The 20,142-nt window shown below is 52.7% G+C and overlaps 2 protein-coding genes across 7 annotated transcripts in view; both read right to left on the bottom strand.

The window, feature by feature from the left end:
• Positions 1–1,828: 1,828 nt before the first annotated feature.
• On the bottom strand, positions 1,829–14,317 carry TUSC2 (tumor suppressor 2, mitochondrial calcium regulator). Of its 3 annotated transcripts, XR_005226173.2 has the most exons (4): positions 13,953–14,290; positions 10,130–10,250; positions 5,804–6,303; positions 1,829–3,955 (listed from the first exon to the last, which is right to left on the bottom strand). XR_005226173.2 is itself a non-coding variant. In XM_037904489.2 (3 exons), exons 1-3 carry the CDS (start codon positions 14,096–14,098, stop codon positions 6,238–6,240), a joined length of 333 nt encoding a protein of 110 aa, XP_037760417.1. In that variant the 5' UTR covers positions 14,099–14,317; the 3' UTR covers positions 1,829–6,237. The 3 variants fall into 3 exon arrangements, 2 of the variants coding, with proteins under 2 accessions (XP_037760417.1, XP_043408260.1); XM_037904489.2 differs by having other exon boundaries at positions 1,829–6,303; positions 13,953–14,317; XM_043552325.1 differs by lacking the exons at positions 1,829–3,955; positions 13,953–14,290 and adding an exon at positions 10,380–10,790.
• A 3,929-nt stretch (positions 14,318–18,246) lies between these two features.
• The window catches only part of RASSF1 (Ras association domain family member 1), a 29,474-nt gene continuing 27,578 nt past the window's right edge, over positions 18,247–20,142 (bottom strand). For all 4 annotated transcript variants that reach the window (XM_027824320.3, XM_007061831.4, XM_037904925.2 and 1 more), the window contains one exon: positions 18,247–19,823. In XM_027824320.3, the coding sequence (XP_027680121.1) occupies positions 19,677–19,823 (147 nt within the window). In that variant the 3' untranslated portion in view covers positions 18,247–19,676. The remainder of the gene's footprint in view (positions 19,824–20,142) is intronic.

Here is a 20,142-nt window from a genome sequence, read left to right as displayed (position 1 = left end):
AAAAGCTTTAATACCTTCCTCCAATTCGTACAAGTCTGGTCTTTCATAGAGAAAGAATGCATAAAACAAAAGACACTAACTTCTGAATGCACAAATCGGACTCAGAAATCTTTCCCCCAAAAAAACAAATTTCACCTACTCCTAATTAGACAAATATCAGGGAGTGTAGGAACATAACTTGACATTAAGTTTTACATCAGATCGTAAAATTATGTCCCTTACATTATAACAGCCTTTACTGAAAAGCAAAAGTTCGAAGTATAACTTAGAGCTTAAGTTTGAAGCACATGAAACCGTATGGAAATTTACACACAGCAGTTTAGCTGCTGTAGATTGGATCACTGTCAGCAACTACTTCAGATTATTACTTTGCTTCAACACCAATTCTGTCCTCAGCATGAGTGCATGTGGACAGACCTGCCCATGACTTTGTGGTTTTGCAGTGCCTGTGCATGAGAGGTCACAGAAAAGTCATGAGACGCCATTCTTGAGTTTGACAATTTGAGTGGTTGGCATCTAAAAATCTCTTTAACCAGAGCTTTTGAAACTCTAGGGAAATTTTTTTTCCAATCCCAAATCTATAATTTAAAAGAAAATTATACTTGGAGGTTGTTCCAATCACAAGTCAAAAGTGGGAATCAAACCAAGCCTCCTGTCTGAACCCACCCAAAAAAATCATGGAACACCACCATCTTTGCCAACACCACATTGTTGACTCGATTGGTGTGTTCTATCCCTTCCCCTCCACCGTGTGTGTCTGTCTCGTCTAGATTACAAGCTCTTCAGGGAAGGAACTGCCTCCTGTTATGTGTTTTTACAGCTCTGGCACAATTCTTGATTGGTCCTTAGGCACTATGTAAATAACTGTGATTGATGATCATCAGAATTCCAGTTGCAACTACAACTGTGGTGTCAGGGCCAACAAATTTTTAATTATTGCTACATTAATCCTTGCAAGCTAACTCTACCAAATCAATAAAGGATTTGCTCATTTGCTTCTCGGGTACCTGCAAGGGGATCACTCACATCTTAGGATCTCAAGATCACAACCAAGACCATCATGATGTAAATAAACTTCATCACCACATAATCCAAGCTTCAGCACTTAGATAGCCCCCCCAGGCTAACTGTTCATGTGTTCAATACCACAAACTGCATCCATACTCGGCACTTGACCAGCCTATGTAGCAATAATGTGAGGTGTAAGCATGCTGAGGTACCACATACCTGTTATTTCAAGTGGGGTGGGGTGATTAGAAGTATTCACTGTGCTGCAGGAGTCTAAAGAGCAGCTGTGCTTAGCTTTGCCTCTTCCCCCCCCATCAGTTGAAAACAATTGTGTAATTAAAGGGGATAAGCCTGATCAGCTGGAGACAAACTCTGTTAATTTTGTAAAGACTCCACAGATAGATTCCAAAGCCACTATGGCCATTCTATTTACGAATCTGTTTATAAACACCTTAGCTTGGTAGCTTTCACTTACTACCACAAAACAGATGGCACAAAACACCATGTTTTAGAGACATCGATTCAGATTCTTAGGTGGATGTAAGCAGACAGATGTGTCCCCCTCAGGCAAGCCCTATTTCTGGGCACAATTCAGAAGAGTTTTTCCTTGTGTCAGTACAACTGAAGGGGAGAGAGGATCAGGTAAGGCCCCTGAGTAGAACTAGGGGGGTTGCTACAGGGGCAGCGACATCTGTATGGGTAAAGCTTGCATGGCAAGTTCACATTACGTTAGCTCTAACATGTCCTGTCTGTCCATTACATACAGAGGCAGTAAGACCAGTTACTAAATCACCCTCCAAAAATAAGACAGCCATTGAACTTTTGGGATCTACAAATAGTTTTATTGAAATTTAACAAAATTAGACAGATGCACTCAAAGGCAGAGGAAGGAGGACCAAAAATATTGTACATGTTTGAATTGGAAACTCCTATCCATTCGCTAGAGGAGCTGTAAGTGTAATGTTGGTGAGTACAATTCTACACATCCACACTTGAAAGCACAAAGTCGCACAGAAAGAAGTAGTAAAAAAATTGAAAAGAAACCAAGTGTGTTTTTTTGCTTGCTCCAACAATATAGTGGACATAGATACTATTTACAATTACCTTCACATTTTAAATATCCCTTCAGCAGTTCCCAAGGGTCCTCCTCATCCCATCTGCGTAGGCTCAAGGGGACCGGCACTACTAGGAAATAGGGTTGGGGGAGAGAAAGGCTGGGATTCTAGAATCCATGAAGATTGACTGCACAGCTTCAACCCCAGTAGGCTAACCAGCCTAGAAAAGAAGTGGGTCAGGAAGAGGGGTAGGTAGCCTGCTGCTTTAGAAGTAGGGTGGAATGAGCCCTTCCTTGGGGGAAGACTCTGACTGGATTGCTCGGGATGTGTGAAGAGAGGGAGTTTCCCAACAGGCTGTCTCAGAGCATTTAAAGGACAGTGAAAATGGGTATAGGTTACCCATGGTGCTTTGCTGAGCGAAGGGTGCCCTGGTAACCTCTCCCTATTCAGAAGCAAGGCAGCCAGTAAAAGAACATGACAGGGCTAAGCTACTATGTTATGGCCAGATGTGAGACACAGACACTGTACTCTGCATACAGTGGTATGTCTGCACTGTAATTTGATACCACAGCTGGCCTGTGCCAGCTGACTCAGGCTCAGGGGCTATTTAATTGTGGTGTAGACTTTCAGACTCGGACCCCCAGACCTCACAGGGTCCTTGAGCCTGGACCTGAAAGTTAACACTGCACTTAAACAGCCCCTTAACCCGAGCCCTGTGAGCCCAAGTCAGAGGACACAGGCCAGCCACAGGGTTTTAATTGCAGTGTAGACATACCCAGTGCCTTTCAGTCTTGGCTGGGTACCTCAAGAGTGTTACTCACTGTGCAGTGGGCAACCCATTCCCGTTCCCAAGTGCAGCAAGGGTTTGCCAAGGTGAAGATGTGCTACACAAACCTCCGTACAAAGGGGAAAGCATGGCTTCCTCTGTGAAAGCCATTCGACAAGCTCTGCCAGATGCACCGTCTCCCGGCCAGCCCTGCTTGCTGCTATGAAACACCATCTCCTTCCAGAGTCAAGCCTTTCATCCCTGCTGCTTGTGGTGTGCAGATGGTTTCTGGGAATCACAGAAGGGGGAGCTCAGCCTACTCAGAAGGACTAACTCCCCTTCCTGCTCCCTCTCTTTTATACGAGTGGGAAGCATCTTGCCTTTCCCTCCATACAGAGTCTTCCCCAAAAGACCTAGCTCACCATTCAGCTCACTGATTTCTGACCAACTCTTGGCATGGAGCTTGTTTAACTAACGGCCGGCTCCACCTGGCACAGCCCATGACACTACCCTAGACCAGCTTGGCATTCAGAACACAGATCTAACCCTGCTGCCCCAAACCTGCCCAGCGCAAGGATGAGGAGCCTGTTCCTGAATTTGCAAACACAGGTACAACACCCCACACCAAAGCACATGGGAGGTGATGCCCTACCAACCTCTGCTCCAGGGGACACGTGGGGGGAAATAAGATACTGGCGAGCGGTTCTCATTTCTACAGAAGCCACCTCCCTCCCCATGCACTCTCCTCCATACCAAACACCTCCTCATTTCCCCTGTGCTAGATTCCACCCACCACTCAGGACCTAACCAATACTGCTCTCCACTCAGGAGGAGGCCAGTGGTCTCCTGCAGTCTCTTGCCTCCATCAAGAGAAGCCAGAGGAGGGCTCCCAGCCCAAGTTGTCTCCTACACACACCCCACAAGCAGAAGCAAGAGGGTAGTTTTCAGAGCTGTCTCCCCGTATCAGAGCAGGGGTCCAGGGCTGAGTCAGCCTCACATAGCTTGATCCATTTCTTTGTTGGAGATGGTGTCCTCCAGCCCAGCTCAGCCACCAGAGATGTGCCTCTTTCAAGGAGATCTGCAAGCCTTGGTCTGAGATGAACCCAAGTCACCTGCTAGAGAATGGCTGGTGCAAACAAGAGACACTTTAATAGGATATTTTTTAAGAGCGACTTTTCCAAGTAGGTGGAAGAACACTGATCTAGAAGGAAATGCTCAGCATCACAGTGTAAAAGTGCTCTCTGCTGGAGCTATCAAAGCACTCTACCTGTGAAAACTAACTTCCATGCGGGGGCGGGGGAGAAGAACCTTTGGTCCCTCGGTGCTGTAGTTTCACTCCAACCACTACAGAGAGCGACTGGGGAACAAGGCCGAGTCTGAGCGCCAGCATTGCTATTGCTAACTACCAGACCCCTATCAGAATGGCATACAGCCCCTAGAACTATTCTCAGGGGTGTGGAGAGGGATACAACCAATACAGACACACGGATACTGCTACAACTTTGCAGCAGCAGCTTAAATTAAACATCGAGGTAGCAAATGTCTGAAGTGCTCAGAAAGTAAATTACATGCTCTGGAAGGGGAAACAAGATGTCTCTAATAAGCTGACTGCTGTGGGACCACATCTCGATCCAGTTTTAAAGCTTCACAGGAGTTCTTGGAGGGGTAGATAGTGGTAAGGATCCCTGACATCCTGCTTGTGCACAGCGACTCTGCCCATTCTCATGTAACCCGGAACCGAGAGACCACGACTTCTAGTGTTTGGGATGGGGGTAGTCTCACCCCAGCTCAGCAGCAGCCAGCCAGCACTCAATCCTTCAAATGAGGAAGCAGGCATGAAGTGGCAGACGCACCAATGCACAGTTTCAGTACTGCCACCATGAGTCTAGCTGGAAGAGGGAGCTGCCCCAATAGCCACGTGCTTCTTTATCAAGTTGGGTGGGGAAGAGAGAACCTTCCATTAAAGTGCATTGCATTCCCTCTTGTCCCCATAGGGAGAAAGAAAGAGAGGAATGGGTGCAGTGGAAGAACCCAGGCTTCATATCTCAGGGAGATTTCCAAGACAGGAGGGGGCTAACACCAATTGCTTTAGAGGGTAAAAGCTGACTCTTCATTCCTGCCTTGGCTCTATCACAGCTACACACAGCTGGGGCACGCTGGTGGCTCTAGGGCACAACTGATCAACACATGAAAGTTACCCAGAACCACATTCTGAGAGGGACTGAGCCCCAAAATAAACGCTATGGCTAATACAAGAGTTCACACCTTGTACCCCACACTCCAACACACCAGATTCAGGAGAGGGAAGAACGCCACTCAACAGGAGCGCAGCCTGCTCCCGCCAAGGCAGATGCATGCTAATGGATGGCAAACTAAGCCCCGCTGTGCGAATCCAAACTGCAAAGCTGTGTGGGTTAACATGGGCTGCCAGCCCAGTCACTCAGCTCTGAGGACTGCTGCTGATTCCAGCAGCATCCATTGATCCTGCTGCAAAGATCGGACTGTTTGCTCTGCTGGCTCTGCACAGCGCCACCACTGGCCAATGGGATTTTCGGAGAGGTCTTAACCCCAACAGCTGAGCTGGGGTATCTAGAGCCACTGGAAAGGCTTCTGGGGACTAGACGAACCATATCGCTAGGAAGTACAAAATAACGCTGAGCACGGGAGGGGGCTGTATAAAAGAGGAGACTGAGGTCTGATGCAATGAAATCTGGTCTCCTACCTTCCCGAGAAGCGCTACTCTGTTTCATTGGGGTTCTCGAGATTAGCTCCACCTCAGACCGCCCCATTTACCCTCCATTCCCAGACCAACCTGGGGGCAGCACTGCATAACCAACCCCCCCGCCCCCCCCCAGGATAAACTATACCACTACTCTTTTATTCATCACCACTTTGTAGGGAAGGGGCATTAGGGGGCTGCCCCTAGCCCCACAGAGGTGAATTAACTGACCTCAACTCTATCTGGGGCAGGTACCTGAGAAGCAGCGATTTTCTTCGGCAAGAGATGCAGGATGGCTCTCCCTTTAAAACCTCAAACACAAGTGTCATGGGTAGTTCAGTGATCCATCCAAACATCTGATGGCAGCCGCGAGAAGGATTTCAATCTTCTGACTCAGTCGAGGGTATTGTTAAGCATGTTGCTAAACAAGGTCACATGTCTCGTCTGACTTGTGAAGAGATTCCTAGCCAATTCTATTCCAGGTAACTAGCCAATTCTGCACCACCCCATCTCTTCCTCCTCCTCCAGGAAAGAGGAGCTCCAAAGTCAAGAGTGTGTGCGTCTGTGCTGGCAGTCCATTGTGGTTCAGGAACACAAGGCAGCCTTGTGTGGTTACATTAGGTATGGTAAGGCTGGGCAGGTTGGGTGCACTGACGGCACACAACAGCAGCTCACGCTCCCCCCGCAGCTCAGACCTCGCAGATGATAACGGGGAAGTCCACATGAATGCGAGGGTGCTCCAGTTTCACTATACCCTGAAAAAAGAGCAAGGAGGGTAAAAAGGCAGGGGAGACACTGGTCAGAGCAGAGTCTTAAGAAAAGGCCTGCAAACAAAGGTCCCATGCTCTGCAAGTCACAGCAGATGGAGACAGACAATAGAGCTTATGTCCCAGTCCAGTTCTTAATGGACAAGAGTCCATTAAACCATCACAACCGAGCTGTTGGTTGACACTCTGAGCACCAGGCAGGCAAAACAGACTGGATGTGCTGCTAGAAGTAGCCCCTAAAAGTCAGACTAAGGTGCTCAGTTCCTACGACGCTGAGCACGATGGGTCTGAACGACAATAGCATGAGAGAGGGGGGGAAGCAGCTCAGCCTGTCGCTGTCCGCATTCCACCTGATCCATGACTAGAAGGTCATCAGCTTCCAGGGCTATTAGTCTGGCACCTTTAATTTAAAAGTCATTTAAAAGACTGGAAAAGAAAGGACTAAGTGACTGAACAGAAGAAAAGTTCAAAGACCCTTGTGCACAAGCAAGCTTTCTGGCCAAGGAGTGATAGATACTGTGAACGTAACAAGCATGTGTGTCAACTAAAGCAGAACTCTAAGCCTTATGCATTTAATGTGCTTTGGTGTGAATATTCTTCCATTACAAACACATCAGAAAGCAAAGCAGCTTCAGGGTCGATAGGCAAAGGATGTGTGCGCTAATGGGTTTTATGCTCTGGTTTCACAGAGGGATCAGAACTAGTTTGAACCAGGGCAATCCCCACTAGACATACGAGAGGCTGGGAACGTGGTCTAGTGTTTAGACTATGGGAAGAGAAGTCATTTCACCCTTTATGCTTACATTTCTCCACCTGCAGTACGGTGACAATGCTTCTTTGAAATGAACTGGTTAGTTTGTGTTTGCAAGGCTTCTGGACAGCCAGAACTATAAGGTGCTAGCGAAGGACAAAGGCCTATTGCAAGGATGACAAAAACTGAGAAAGTTTTATTATATTTAATAAAAGATCTGTATTTTCTGGAGAACAGCCACAGTTTTTGCAGGAGACTAACACCAAAAAAAGGAATAAGGGAATGTCTTGACCTGTGGCCTCCCAATTAATGGGCCTTGCTTGGTTCATGACAATGTGGACAAGTTTGTCACATGGCAGCTGCTGCTAGAAAGCGGCACCAGCTCATATGGGTGCCTGGGTATAGCGTGAATGCAACAAATGTATTTTGCAAAATAAACAAGACCTTCATAACTACATACAAAAGCCTTGGAACAGATGAGATTTCTGTGGCTACTACTAGAAAGCCATAGCTAGGCGGAGTTTATTTTTAGTGCTCATGAAAGGTGCCAGCTCAACAGTCCTGGAGAATGAGGTCCCCTGTCCATAAAACAAATACAGCACAGGTAGTGGTGGTAGAAACTGCATACTGTCTATGTGCCTCACTCCACCGTCCAAATGGATCCCCTCAAGGGGCAAGAGGGGAGCTTGCTTCCCACAGCCCATTCAGCCTCTCTCCTGAGAATGCCAATAATGGCGTCAATTAGTGGCAACTGTGCAATATGGACAGCTGCCCACTAGAAGCTGGACTGAGACCCCAGCCCCCCCAAACTCATCTCATAGTAGCCACTGAACTGCTGTCAGATGGCGACAACACACCCATTTTCACTGACCTAGAGACAGTACTGCTGTGTTTGCATGAAGTCTGCTCTATCCTAATATCTGCTTCAGCACTTCTCAATTTTAAACCCCTGAAAACTAGTCAAATCATAACCAATACCCCACATTTAGAATCTCTGGTCCCCCGGTCCCTTCCTATATCTGACTCTTCCCCTCCACCCCCTTATTTATTCTTTTGTTTGATTTTAGGACGGTTTGTTATATTGTTCCTTTTACAGTTTATAATAAAAGATAACTTCAAGGACCTGAGCGGAGGGTTTGAAAATGAAGGGGTTTTATATCAATGCTGAGTGTTAATACTGTAAATCACAGAACAGGGAGTCAATGTTCATTTTTAAGGTCAGACTGTTGGCTTCAGAAAGCAGGAACTTCCTGACACAAGTGTATCATGCTAATTGGCTTCCCTGACCTCACTCTGCTGGTTCACTAAATCACAGTTTGGATTTTGTTCCAGACTGGCACCATCAAGTGGCTCCATGGGGCATACCAATGTCAGAGCTTCCCTGGTGTTTGCTGTTTAAAACGGTCAAGTTACTTAGTATTTGTTTCTCTCACCCCGTCAGTGAGAGATAGGGGGTTGAGCCAGGCACTTAATCATGCAGGATTTTCAGAACACCCCCATACATAGGTGCCCTCTACTCAATCTTATCATTTCTGCTTCAGAACAAGGAGGCCTGGACACAAGGGTGGGGGTGGAATACCTACGCTTCCCTTTGGGAGCGTTGAGCAGAAAGAGAAATCTGGGCAAAAGGTTTCCATGTAATTTGAAAGCCATTGTCCCATAGGCATATCTAGTCAGGATTGCAGTGACTTCCAGGGGATGAGCCCTGGCACAAATCCCAGGTGCTCCACTGGTAAGAGATCACAAAGGAACCCGGGAGTCCTGCATAGCATGTTAATACATTACCGGTCGAGTCCCCACAAGGGTCGCTTTTGTTTCTGAGCGTGTTACTTGAGGTATCAGGTTCTTGTGGACCCCTTTCAGTTTGGCGCACTGTGACGTTTCACTCCATATTCTTTATGAAAATATGCTTATGATATGATTGACATAACAGATTCACTTTATGTAAGATGGGTCTTGTAAGATCTCTTTGGAAACGTTAAAATTTACTTAATGTGATTACCCAAGTTGAAAGCCTACATCATTTCTGTATCTGAAGTTAGGAATATTGACTCTGTATCTGTATTTCAACTACGCTACTTTGGGTGACACCCTCTGCTAACACTTCAGGTACAACAATGGAAAAGCCAGACTGGGCTGATGACCCATCAGCGAGGAAAATGGACTGTGAAAAGGCTTGGCCTTCCTGAGGATGCTCCATATTGCCACTGACTCATGGACTCTGTGATACTACACAGTCAGGTGGTCTTGTCACCTGATACTAAACATTACCTGGGACTTCTTTTAATATTCCACTGGAAGGAAAGGGGGGGGGGGTCAAGTTTGGGAAACAAAGAATTCACGCCTTATGTAAACCCTATTGAAGGGTGGAGAGAAAGGGGAACGGGACTCCTCTCCATGGCCTGTCTGCCCAAGAAGACTGCTAAAGCCACCTGAAGGGAAGGAGTCCAGACTTAGAAAGGGGTCCAGTCTGAAGAGAAATATAACTGGAACTCTGAACCACAGAAACTTTGCAACCTGCCTAAAACAACATTTAGGGTAAGAAATTACATTTTGTAACCTGTTTCTTAAGTATATTGAGCCCAGATTGCATATTTTGTTTTATTTGGTCAGTAATCTGCTTTGTTCTGTCTGTTATCTCTTACATTCACTTAAAATTCACCTTTTGTAGTTAAACTTATTTCTTGTTTATAATATAACCCACTTTATGTAATTTCTAACTGGGGGGGGGGGGAGAGAAGTTGTGCATATCTCCCTCCACATTGAGGGAGGGGGAGCATTTCATAAAACCTTTAGTGCCCACTCCCTTTAAAGGGTACAAACCCAGAGTGTTGGGGTAAGCCTCTAAGGCTAAATCTTTCCAGAGCGGATCTCTGTCTCTCTGTGCAGCTGGGTGTGGCCCTGCCTGTGTGCTTGATTGGAAGAGGCTTGCGAGCAAAGCCAGGTAAAGAGAACCCAGGCTGGCCGAATAGGCTGATTCAGTGGCATCCCAGCACATCAGTTGACACTTCAAAGGGCCCAAACCTGTCACAGTAGGGTCACTTTTGTTTCTGAGCATGTTACCTGAGGTATCAGGTTCTTGTGGATCCTTTTCAGTTTGGCGCGCTTCCTCCCATTCTTGGTGACAATAGTCTCCTCATAGAATTCATGGGCGAGATCCCCATCCTCATCATAATACATGGAGCTGCAGAGGAACGAGGAGAGGAGCACATAAGAGACTGGGAGGACTGGCCATCAATGATCCCTACCCAAACATTTTGGGAAGAGGGTAGGAGTGGGCTGGCAGACATCAGCTGTTTTGGACATTACACACTGGAAAGGGCTGAGCACCATGGGACTGGAAAATGCGATATGGAGCCTGTCAGCTTGGGTCAGCAGCCAAGAGTCATTTCCATCTGACAGCTGTTCAGCAGCTGTGAAACAAGGAGTTGGCCTCAGTGCAGTATCTAGCAGGACAGAAATCCGCATCATAAAGCCACTCAGCAACTGGCATTAAATACATACAGTACTCAGATTTCAATGGAAGTGCCAGCAGCTGCTGTGTAGGCAGATCAGCCCACCCCGAGGTTGCGCAGTCAGGCTCAGTGGAGTGGTAAGGGACTAAACGGACCATGAAGATTGCAGTCCCTCCATCACAGGGGCCTGGCCAAACCAGGGGTGAGATGGGACAGAGAAGAAGCTGGAGCTACTGCTCCCATTCTGTATACAGAGATAAGGTTTGCTATCAACTCACACAGCCGGAAAGTTGGTTTTGTACAGAAGCAATTATAAGCAGTTAAACACAGACCAATGGAGCCATGGTAAATCAGTACCAAGCACGCTTCCCAGCTCTGATTCCATGCACACACTGGCGGATCTGTAGCACTCAAGGGTACAACAGCCACCAGAACAGTTTCACTCTTGGACAAACAAGCTCAAGTTGTTGCCAAGTTAGACAGCTATTCAGCACAAAGGGTACAACGCCATTTTTAACTACAAGATCAAGTCTTACGTTCACTGCTCAAACACACCTAGTTTTAAGTTAAAAGAGAGCACACTTGGATCAGGCATGAAATAGGAACCACGAACTAAGCTCACTAAATGGGGACCCTGCAGTTCGAGAGCACTCTCTCCTACCCCAAGAGAGACTGCTGCAGTTAAAGAGGAAAATAAATCATTAGATGACTTCAGGATTTCTTGTGGCAATAGGGGAATTCAGTCTGATCTATTCAGTGCCTGGCTTATCTGCTAGCAATGGAGCTAATCAAGGCACACAGATGGTGGGTTTTGTGATATAAACACCTCTTCACTAGGATCCAAAGTGAGATGACCAGTTTATTTCACAGGAATCAAAATCATCAGGTGATAACCAACTTGGGTCACTACTAACGGATCTATATCAGAACCCGTGACCTGGTGGTAAAAGGCCCCAGAATCAACTCGGCTATTAACTTCCCCCTTGTCCCAGTTTACGATATGTTTGAGCACCCGGTTCCCTTTCTCTATGGGACTGAACCAATTTTACCATATAGCACTAAGACTGCACTAATGTAAACACCACAGCTCCATGCACACACAGATACTGAGTGTACCAAGATTTGTACAAACTGACTCACATGCACCTGAAGTCCTCCAATGACACAAACGACAGCTACAGCACTGACATTCCCCTTGCTACACCATCCAATGCTACCCTATCCTTGAAATGAACATAAGATACAAAAGCAATATACTGGTACCTCTAAAGAAGCCACACAATTCTTCAAAACAGTGGTGGGATGAGAGAGTAGCACAGCTTCCTTTCTGGACAGAAGCCACATATAAACAAAAAATAAAGGCCCAACTGCAGCCTTTTGGATTGCTGTTGAATTTCCCTGTTTCCACACATTGCAAATCCTGCACCTCACGACTGGCTTGTGGGCATAAAGAAAGAGACACACAAGCTACCGATTTAGGCTAGATTAAAGAGGGGTATTGAGACTATGCCAATTCGCAGATAAACATCAGTTATTACACCTTCCTTTATATCCAAGGAAGAGGGGTAGAATTTCAGCTAACCATGGGCAACAGTTTGCCAGGTATGCCATTTGATTCAGATGCACCTGATGACTCTCCTGTCAAGAAAGGAGGTACACCAGTACGCCAACAGCTAATTAGGAGGAAAGAACCCAAAGCAAAAGTCAAGGATTTTGGCAAAATATTAATCACATAATTTAAGAACTGGCAAAGAAACAACTTTGTGGTGCACATAGGTATGATGGAGGCAATCCATTTCAACCCAGTCACTAAGATAAAGGCTTTAGCTGCAGCTCTACATTTACTTCCTGCTCAGCTAACAGTCTGCTAGCTCCCAGATAGGACTCTGCCCCTGCCAGATTTTGTCCACAGAAGAATACAAAGATCAGGCAGGTACAGTCTGCTTCCAAGTTCTTGACAAAAGACTTGAGGCTCTTCCAGAGGTGAAAAGCCTCAAACAGCTACTGATGGGAAATAACTCCAGACACAGTGATCAGTAAAAAGCACTAACAGGAGCCTCAATCTAAACAGGTGATAGGGCTTGCTCTGCCCCAATGCACAAAGCTTAGTTGGCAGGCAATCAGCAAGATCCCATGTCTTTGCCTCACTAGGTACAGTCTGTGCTTCTCACTGAAGGAGTAGCTGCTACTGAACACCACTGACTTTGCACATCTAAGTGACTGTACCCTGGTACCTCTACAACTGGGGGGCTATTCCTCACCCCAACTGTGACACCTCATAAGGCAGGAAGCACAGTTCTTCTTGAGCCCCTCATTGTGACCTCGACACAGCTGGGTCACTGGACTCAGTCATTCACTCTTCCTCCCCAAAGGTAAAGTCCCCATCTCCTTGGCCCGACAGTTCTATCTCCTTAAAAATCACATCTGAATAAGAGCTGCAATTAGATGCACTATCTATTTTTAAATAAAAAGGAGACAAATCAAAAGAAATTATATACTCTTATCTGTGCACAGATGCCACAGTGGGGAGCTACGTTACCATGGATTGTGAAACATAAGTTCCAAAGCTTAGTGTGAGAAACTACATTCAGAGCCTTTTGTTTTGCCCCTCCCAATTCTTGCCAAGAGTCCTGGGAAGAGTAACATTTCTGTCTTCCCAGAGCTCAGCACCCTCACCCTTTATAGTGAATGCCCCTTATAGGCAAATCCATCCTCCTCCCAGCCTGCTACATAGGGCTTCAGGGTGCAAACTGTACCCTCTAATCACTAAAAAAAGTGATTCTGTATCCAAACTGGACCCTCTAATCACTAAAAAAGTGTGTAACTTTAACGGAGACTCTGCAGTCGACCCTAGAGGGGTACCACAGAGAATATTCCATGGATAGGAACATATGGACCAGCGGTACTTGCAAGTGCCAGGTGTCACTGGGCACTATAAGGCTCCAGCTAAGGCTGCTCAGGGGCACAATGGTGCCCATCTAGGCCTCAGATTTTCCAGGATGTGACAGTTTACTCAGATGTCACAGCTCTTTGGTGCAGACCCCAGGATCCAACATGCCCACCAGGACAGCGCAAGGGCCACTTTACAGCAGAAGAAACTCATCTGAATGTGGCCTGGAAGTGAGAAAGACATCATGCAGGGGGTCAGAAGATCCTGCCTCTTTGCCAGACTGCGCTATCGTATAGGGAACGTGATGTGCAGCCCCCAGCCACTGCCTACCCCAGAGCAACTCCCTCCCTCCAACTCTGACACCTTCCTACCCCATGGGAACCTGCTGGCTGCCACCTGCTGCACGGGAGCCCTAACCATTACACCCCCAACTCCCACAGCAACACACCCCAGGGAAACGAGACCCCTCATCCCATGGAATCCCACCCCATAGCAACCCACCCCCTGCCCTATGGAAACCAGGCGCCCGCCCCGCCCTTACCCGCGGCGGGTGAAGACGAAGGGGGTGGCGCTACGGCAGCCGCGCGCCCGGGCAAGGGCCTGCTCCCCGCCGGGGCCAGCGGCGCCACCCGGCCCGGGGGAAGCGAAGGGCCAGAGGCCGCGGGCCTTGGAGCCGCTGGCGCCCATACTCAGGGCGGGAGCATGGCCCGGGCAGGCAGGAGCCACCCGGCGCCCTCGCGGAGCCCAGCAACGGAGAGACCCCTCCCCGATCCGCCCTACGACACGTCCGGCCGCGCGGGGCACCCGCCTCACGTGATCAGTGGGCGGGGAGAGTGCGAGGAGCAGTGCTACAATGTGAGACTCCTCCCCCTCACGTGACGCGGTGGGTTGGGGTCGGAGTTAACGGGCTCGAGTCCCGGTTCCCGGCCCCGCCTCTTCCCGGCATACACAGCTCCCACCCCCCTCCCTCTGCCCCCACCCCGCCCCCTTCACACACAGCCCCCGCCCCCCTCCCGCCGCCCCCACCCCGCCGCCTTCACTCACAGCCCCCGCCCCCTCCCTCTGCCCCCACCCCGCCCCTTCACACACAGCCCCAGTCCCCCTCCCGCTGCCCCCACCCCGCCCCCTTCACACACAGCCCCCGCCCCCCTCCCGCTGCCCCCACCCCGCCCCCTTCACGCACAGCCCCCCGCCCCCCTCCCGCACAGCCCCAGTCCCCCTCCCGCTGCCCCCACCCCGCCCCCTTCACGCACAGCCCCCGCCCCCTCCCGCTGCCCCCACCCCGCCCCCTTCACGCACAGCCCCAGTCCCCCTCCCGCTGCCCCCACCCCGCCCCCTTCACGCACAGCCCCCGCCCCCCTCCCGCTGCCCCCACCCCGCCCCCTTCACGCACAGCCCCCGTCCCCCTCCCGCTGCCCCCACCCCGCCCTCTTCACGCACAGCCCCAGTCCCCCTCCCGCTGCCCCCACCCCGCCCCCTTCACGCACAGCCCCCGTCCCCCTCCCGCTGCCCCCACCCCGCCCCCTTCACGCACAGCCCCAGTCCCCCTCCCGCTGCCCCCACCCCGCCCCCTTCACGCACAGCCCCCGCCCCCCTCCCGCTGCCCCACCACGCCCCTTCTCACACAGCCCCCGTCCCCCTCCCGCTGCCCCCACCCCGCCCCTTCACACACAGCCCCCGTCCCCCTCCCGCAGTCTCCACACCGCCCCCTTCACTCACAGCCCCCACCCCCCTCCCGCAGCTTCCACCCCGCCCCCTTCACTCACAGCCCCCGTCCCCCTCCCGCTGCCTCCACCCCGCCCCCTTCACTCACAGCCCCCATCCCCCTCCCGCTGCCCCCATCCCGCCCCCTTCACACACAGCCCCCGCCCCCCTCCCGCTGCCCCCACCCCCATCCCGCCCCCTTCACACACAGCCCCCGCCCCCCTCCCGCTGCCCCCACCCCGCCCCCTTCACGCACAGCCCCCGCCCCCCTCCCGCTGCCCCCACCCCGCCCCCTTCACGCACAGCCCCAGTCCCCCTCCCGCTGCCCCCACCCCGCCCCCTTCACACACAGCCCACGTCCCCCTCCCTCTGCCCCCACCCCGCCCCCTTCACGCACAGCCCCCGTCCCCCTCCCGCTGCCCCCACCCCGCCCCTTCACACACAGCCCCCGTCCCCCTCCCGCAGTCTCCACCCCGCCCCCTTCACACACAGCCCCAACCCCCTCCCGCTGCTCCCACACCGCCCCCTTCACACACAGCCCCCACCCCCCTCCCGCAGCTTCCACCCCGCCCCCTTCACTCACAGCCCCCGTCCCCCTCCCGCTGCCTCCACCCTGCCGCCTTCACTCACAGCCCCCGTCCCCCTCCCGCTGCCCCCACCCCGCCCCTTCACACACAGCCCCCAATCCCCCTCCCGCAGCCTCCACCCCGCCCGCTTCGCTCACAGCCCCGTCCCCCTCCCGCTGCCCCCACCCCGCCCCTTCACTCACAGCCCCCACCCCCTCCCGCTGCCCCCACCCCGCCCCTTCACACACAGCCCTCACCCCCCTCCCGCAGCCCCCACTCCGCCGCCTTCACTCACAGCCCCCACCCTGCCCCCTTCACACACAGCCCCCGCCCCCCTCCCGCAGCCCCCACCCCGCCCCCTTCACACACAGCCCACGTCCCCCTCCCTCTGCCCTCACCCCGCCCCCTTCACACACAGCCTCCGTCCCCCTCCCGCAGCCTCCACCCCGCCCCCTTCACTCACAGACACACAGTCTCTGTCCTCCTGCACCTGCTTGGTGCACACAGTTCCTGCTCCTCCTCCACTGCCCCTGTTTCCCCCACTCCCAAGCACACACAGCCTCTTCCCCTCCCCCTTCCCAGGCACACGCTCCCCAGGGCAAGGCCTGACTGGGTGCGGGGGTGCTAGGGGAGGTTTGGGAGGGGGGGAGAGTGTAGAGGGTTCAGTGGCAGGGCACATCTGCCTCCTAGCATGACTCATCGGCACCTGCCACCAGGCTGGCACCTGGGCTTCCCAGCCCAGTGGGGCATTGTCCCTGGCAGGTGAGCTTTCCCAGCTGTGGGGAGTGCTGTGGGGAGCAGGAGGGCATCTCCCCTGCTCTGGTACCTGTACCCCTTATGGTGCCTTTCAGACACACAGCCAGGGCCTGCTGGAAGCCCTCACCTCCAGGCCTTATGTTTAGTCTCTTGTTCTCCCAGGGGCAGAAGCTAGGATGGGCAGGCAGAGCAGGAGTCAGGGCGGGGAAGCAGCTCTGTGGCACTGGCATGTTGGTGCCTGGGTTTCTCCTCCATTCTGCTCCAGCAGCAAATCTAGCTGGCTGGTAGCATGTGTCCAAAAGATTCCTCCACCCACTGGCACTGCCTGTCTTGTGGCCAACAGCGCTGAGGCCTTCCATGCCGTGCTCAGGAATCCAGCCTGGGCTGGCAGCAGGGTGGAACCCACCCAGCCCTCCACAGCTACATGGGCTCTGCAGGCCCGACAGGGACAGGGGGCTTGTCCCCAGGCTGAGCAGCCGGTGCAGGGAATAGAATGGGTTTAGGATAAGGGTTGAAGTAGGGAACTCCTTCCCAGGAGGCAGATTACACAGCCCCTGCTGTCTCCTGACTATGGCTAATGTCAATCCACAGCACACTGTCTATTACCGTCATCAAACCGCCGGGGAAAGTTCATCCCATTGACCCTCCTGCCCCAGCCTTGCTCGGCCGATTGCAATGAGTCCTCCTCAGACATCCTGTAGATCAGTACCCCAAACATTGCTATGCCCGTGTGGGATGTATGGTACAGAGGTGGAGGTACTGAAGGTGGATGTCACGGAGGGAAAAGGCTGCATGGGGCAACGTTCTGGCAAATTCCCAGCTGCAAGAATTCAATTCCACCTCCCTAATTCCTCCCTGTAGATACTGGCATCAGCTTCATTTCCTGGTCTACACTGGTGCATATCACTGCCATGGGTAGTTGGAAACAGCTGCCATGCTTCACCCCAGAGAGACAGGAGAAATGATCCTTGAATTTCTAAAGGGGTCTGGGCTTATGCAGGGTGAGTGGCACCATACCACTGTAATTTGTTATGTGGTCGCCCATTCTTCCTGAGGCTGGGTCCCCGGGAGATGGGGGGGAGGGGAGGGACTGCTGCTCTCTATTTGCATGCATGGGGGGGGGCGCTGCACAGGTTGCATGGTGCGTAACTCATGGTGTGAGACAACAGCCTGAATCCTTATAGGTTGCCCCATTGCTTACCAACACAATTTAGGCTACCGTAGTGGGCCAGCCAACTCATGACTCCGCAAACCTCAGTGACTGTGAATCCAGTGTTACCAAACATGCACCCCTCAGAGAACGGCAGCCTTCTGCAATGGCCATTAGCTTGCAAGGGAGCACTATACAAGGGAGTCTACCCTCCCTGTCACCATCACCATTCCCCTCCCGAGAGAGGAGGGGAGCATTGCCTGGACTGGGACACGAATAACAGACCAACAGGTCCTCAGGTCACATCAGCGCTGATCACAGGTCCATGTGGAAGATGTAGGCAGAGCTATGAATGGCAGCAAGTGGAAGTTGCATGCGAAGCAGGAGGTCAAGATGGACATGGTGAGGGGCGGGGTCAGTTTGCCCCCTGTGGTTCAATGGCCCCTCCCCCTTTGCCTCCCTATCCAGGGTGGTTCAGGCGTCCCCATTGTTGCACCTCTAGGAGGCTTTGCCTGTTCCTCTGGCTGTGGCAAAGCATGGTGGGAGGCCACCGGGGTGTGGGTGGGGAATAGGTTCAGGAGCTTTGGGGTCTATCACTGATGCTGGGCAGACAGGTTGTCATTCTGCACCCGAAACTGGCTCCAAAGAAACAAAACAGCCTTGCCCTGAATCGTTTATTGATCCACACAGAGCCAGCACCACGCACAGGCCGAGCCTCCGGGGAAGCGCAGCCCCCACGGAAGCTCGGGACATTCAACAGAGTCGAGTTCAAGAACATTCACTGAAAAACTCAAATCCCAAAGCAAGGCCCCGCTGCAAAGAGGGGGGCCTCTTGGTGCATTCGCACAGCCTCAGGTCCCAGGCACTCATGGGGAGTGGCTCGGCTGCTTCACTCCAGCCTTGCAGCCCTGCACTAGTGCCCCAGCTCCCTGGGCACAGGGGGTCTGCCGCTCCTCGGGGAAGGGTTGGCAGTGCCTATCAGGGCCTGTCCAAGGCTAGGGCTGCCATCCCTCGCCCTCCAGCGCTATCTACTTGCCATTGTTATTGGCCCAAGCTCCCGCCAGGATGCACCGAGCTTGCTGGGGGCAAGTTGTGGGGTGTCATCCCTCCATTCACGTGATGGACCTAGCATGCAACAGCGCCCAGGGCCTCTTCTCCAGGATACCTACGGGGGCAGACCCATCCCTGGCACCAGCTCCGTTGAGGCTAAACCTGGGGGTGGGGTTGCCCCATATGGTCCCCTGAGCTCCTTCTCCTGGCCTTCCTTTGGATGCTGCTCTCTACCGAGGCCACCTTTGGTAACAGGATCCTGGAAAGACCAACACAGGGTCTTGAGGGCTGCATTGGTCCCTGGAGCAATTCCCCTAGGCTTGCCCCACAGATGGCCCTGAGCGTGGCTGAATTGAGAGTCTTCAGCCCTGCCAGCACAGCGCCCTGTGGCTGCACCTGTCCAGGGACCTAGGGTCTGGCCACATCAGGAGGTCTTGGCTGTCCTGCTTAACGACAGGGCAGGGCTGAACAGATCCAGGGCCCTCCCACCCTCTGAGTCCACTGCTACCTCCCCCCCCCCCCCCCAAGGAGTGGGGAACAGGGTTCAGGGGCTGCCAATAAGGTCCACATTGAGCCTCCATCTATCCCCAGACATGGCTAGGCCCAGCGGAGCCTAGGCCCAGCGGGCCCTGGCAGGAGGATGAACCTGGACCAGCTGTACCGCCCCACCTCTCCCCAAGGCACAGGCGGAAGCGGCCATCCTGGCAGTGACCCAGCAGCCCCACATATACGCACACATGATGGGGGGGGGCAGTTCAGTGCCCCCCACCCGGGGGAAATGTCCCCATGCACACAGTCCCTCCATCGCTCACATTCGCGCCTCACACGGCACTGGGGGCCCCCGCGGGGGAGCCACCCACCTCCCATTCCTCTGCCGCCCCCTCCCACACTCCCCCCCACCTCCCTGCACCCACGCAGGGGAGCTCCCGACCCACAAGCATAGTCCCGGAGCGGATCCGTCCATGTCCACCTGGCCTCGCCGCCTCTTCTCCTAGCCACCTGGTGTCGGTTGGAGTGTCAGGTCCGGGACGGGGGCGGCTCAGCCCGGGGTGCGGGTAGTCAGTGCCTCCTGCATCTTCTGGCGGCAGCGGGCGTACTTCTGCAAGATCTGGCGGACGTGCTCCTCCTCCTCACGCTGCAGGATGCGCAGGAAGTTGTGCAGCTCAGGCATGCTGAAGGCGTCCCACTGCAGGGCGAGAGGACAGAGGGCTTATCATTCTGGGAGCCTGCGCCACGGTGTGCAGCATCACCTAGGTAGTGGGTCACGGCTGCGGGGCATTAGCAGAGCTCTCAGGGGATTATGGGGTTGGAACCCAAGGCTGGACTAGTGTGCGGTGGCGGGGGGCAGGGGAAAGCTGTGGGTGAGAATGGAGGGGCATCAACAGAGCTGTGTGGGGTCCATAACAGAAATAGCAGGGTGGCTGCAGGTTAGGACTGATGGGCATTGGCAGGGGGAGAAAAAGAGGGAGCCCAGGGCTGCAATAACAAAGTGGCTACGGCAGTAC

Source organism: Chelonia mydas, chromosome 7 (assembly GCF_015237465.2).
Source record: "Chelonia mydas isolate rCheMyd1 chromosome 7, rCheMyd1.pri.v2, whole genome shotgun sequence".
Taxonomy (NCBI): domain Eukaryota; kingdom Metazoa; phylum Chordata; order Testudines; family Cheloniidae; genus Chelonia; species Chelonia mydas.
The sequence above is the reverse complement of the archived record's forward strand: the minus strand, read 5'-3'. Positions and strand labels throughout refer to the sequence as shown.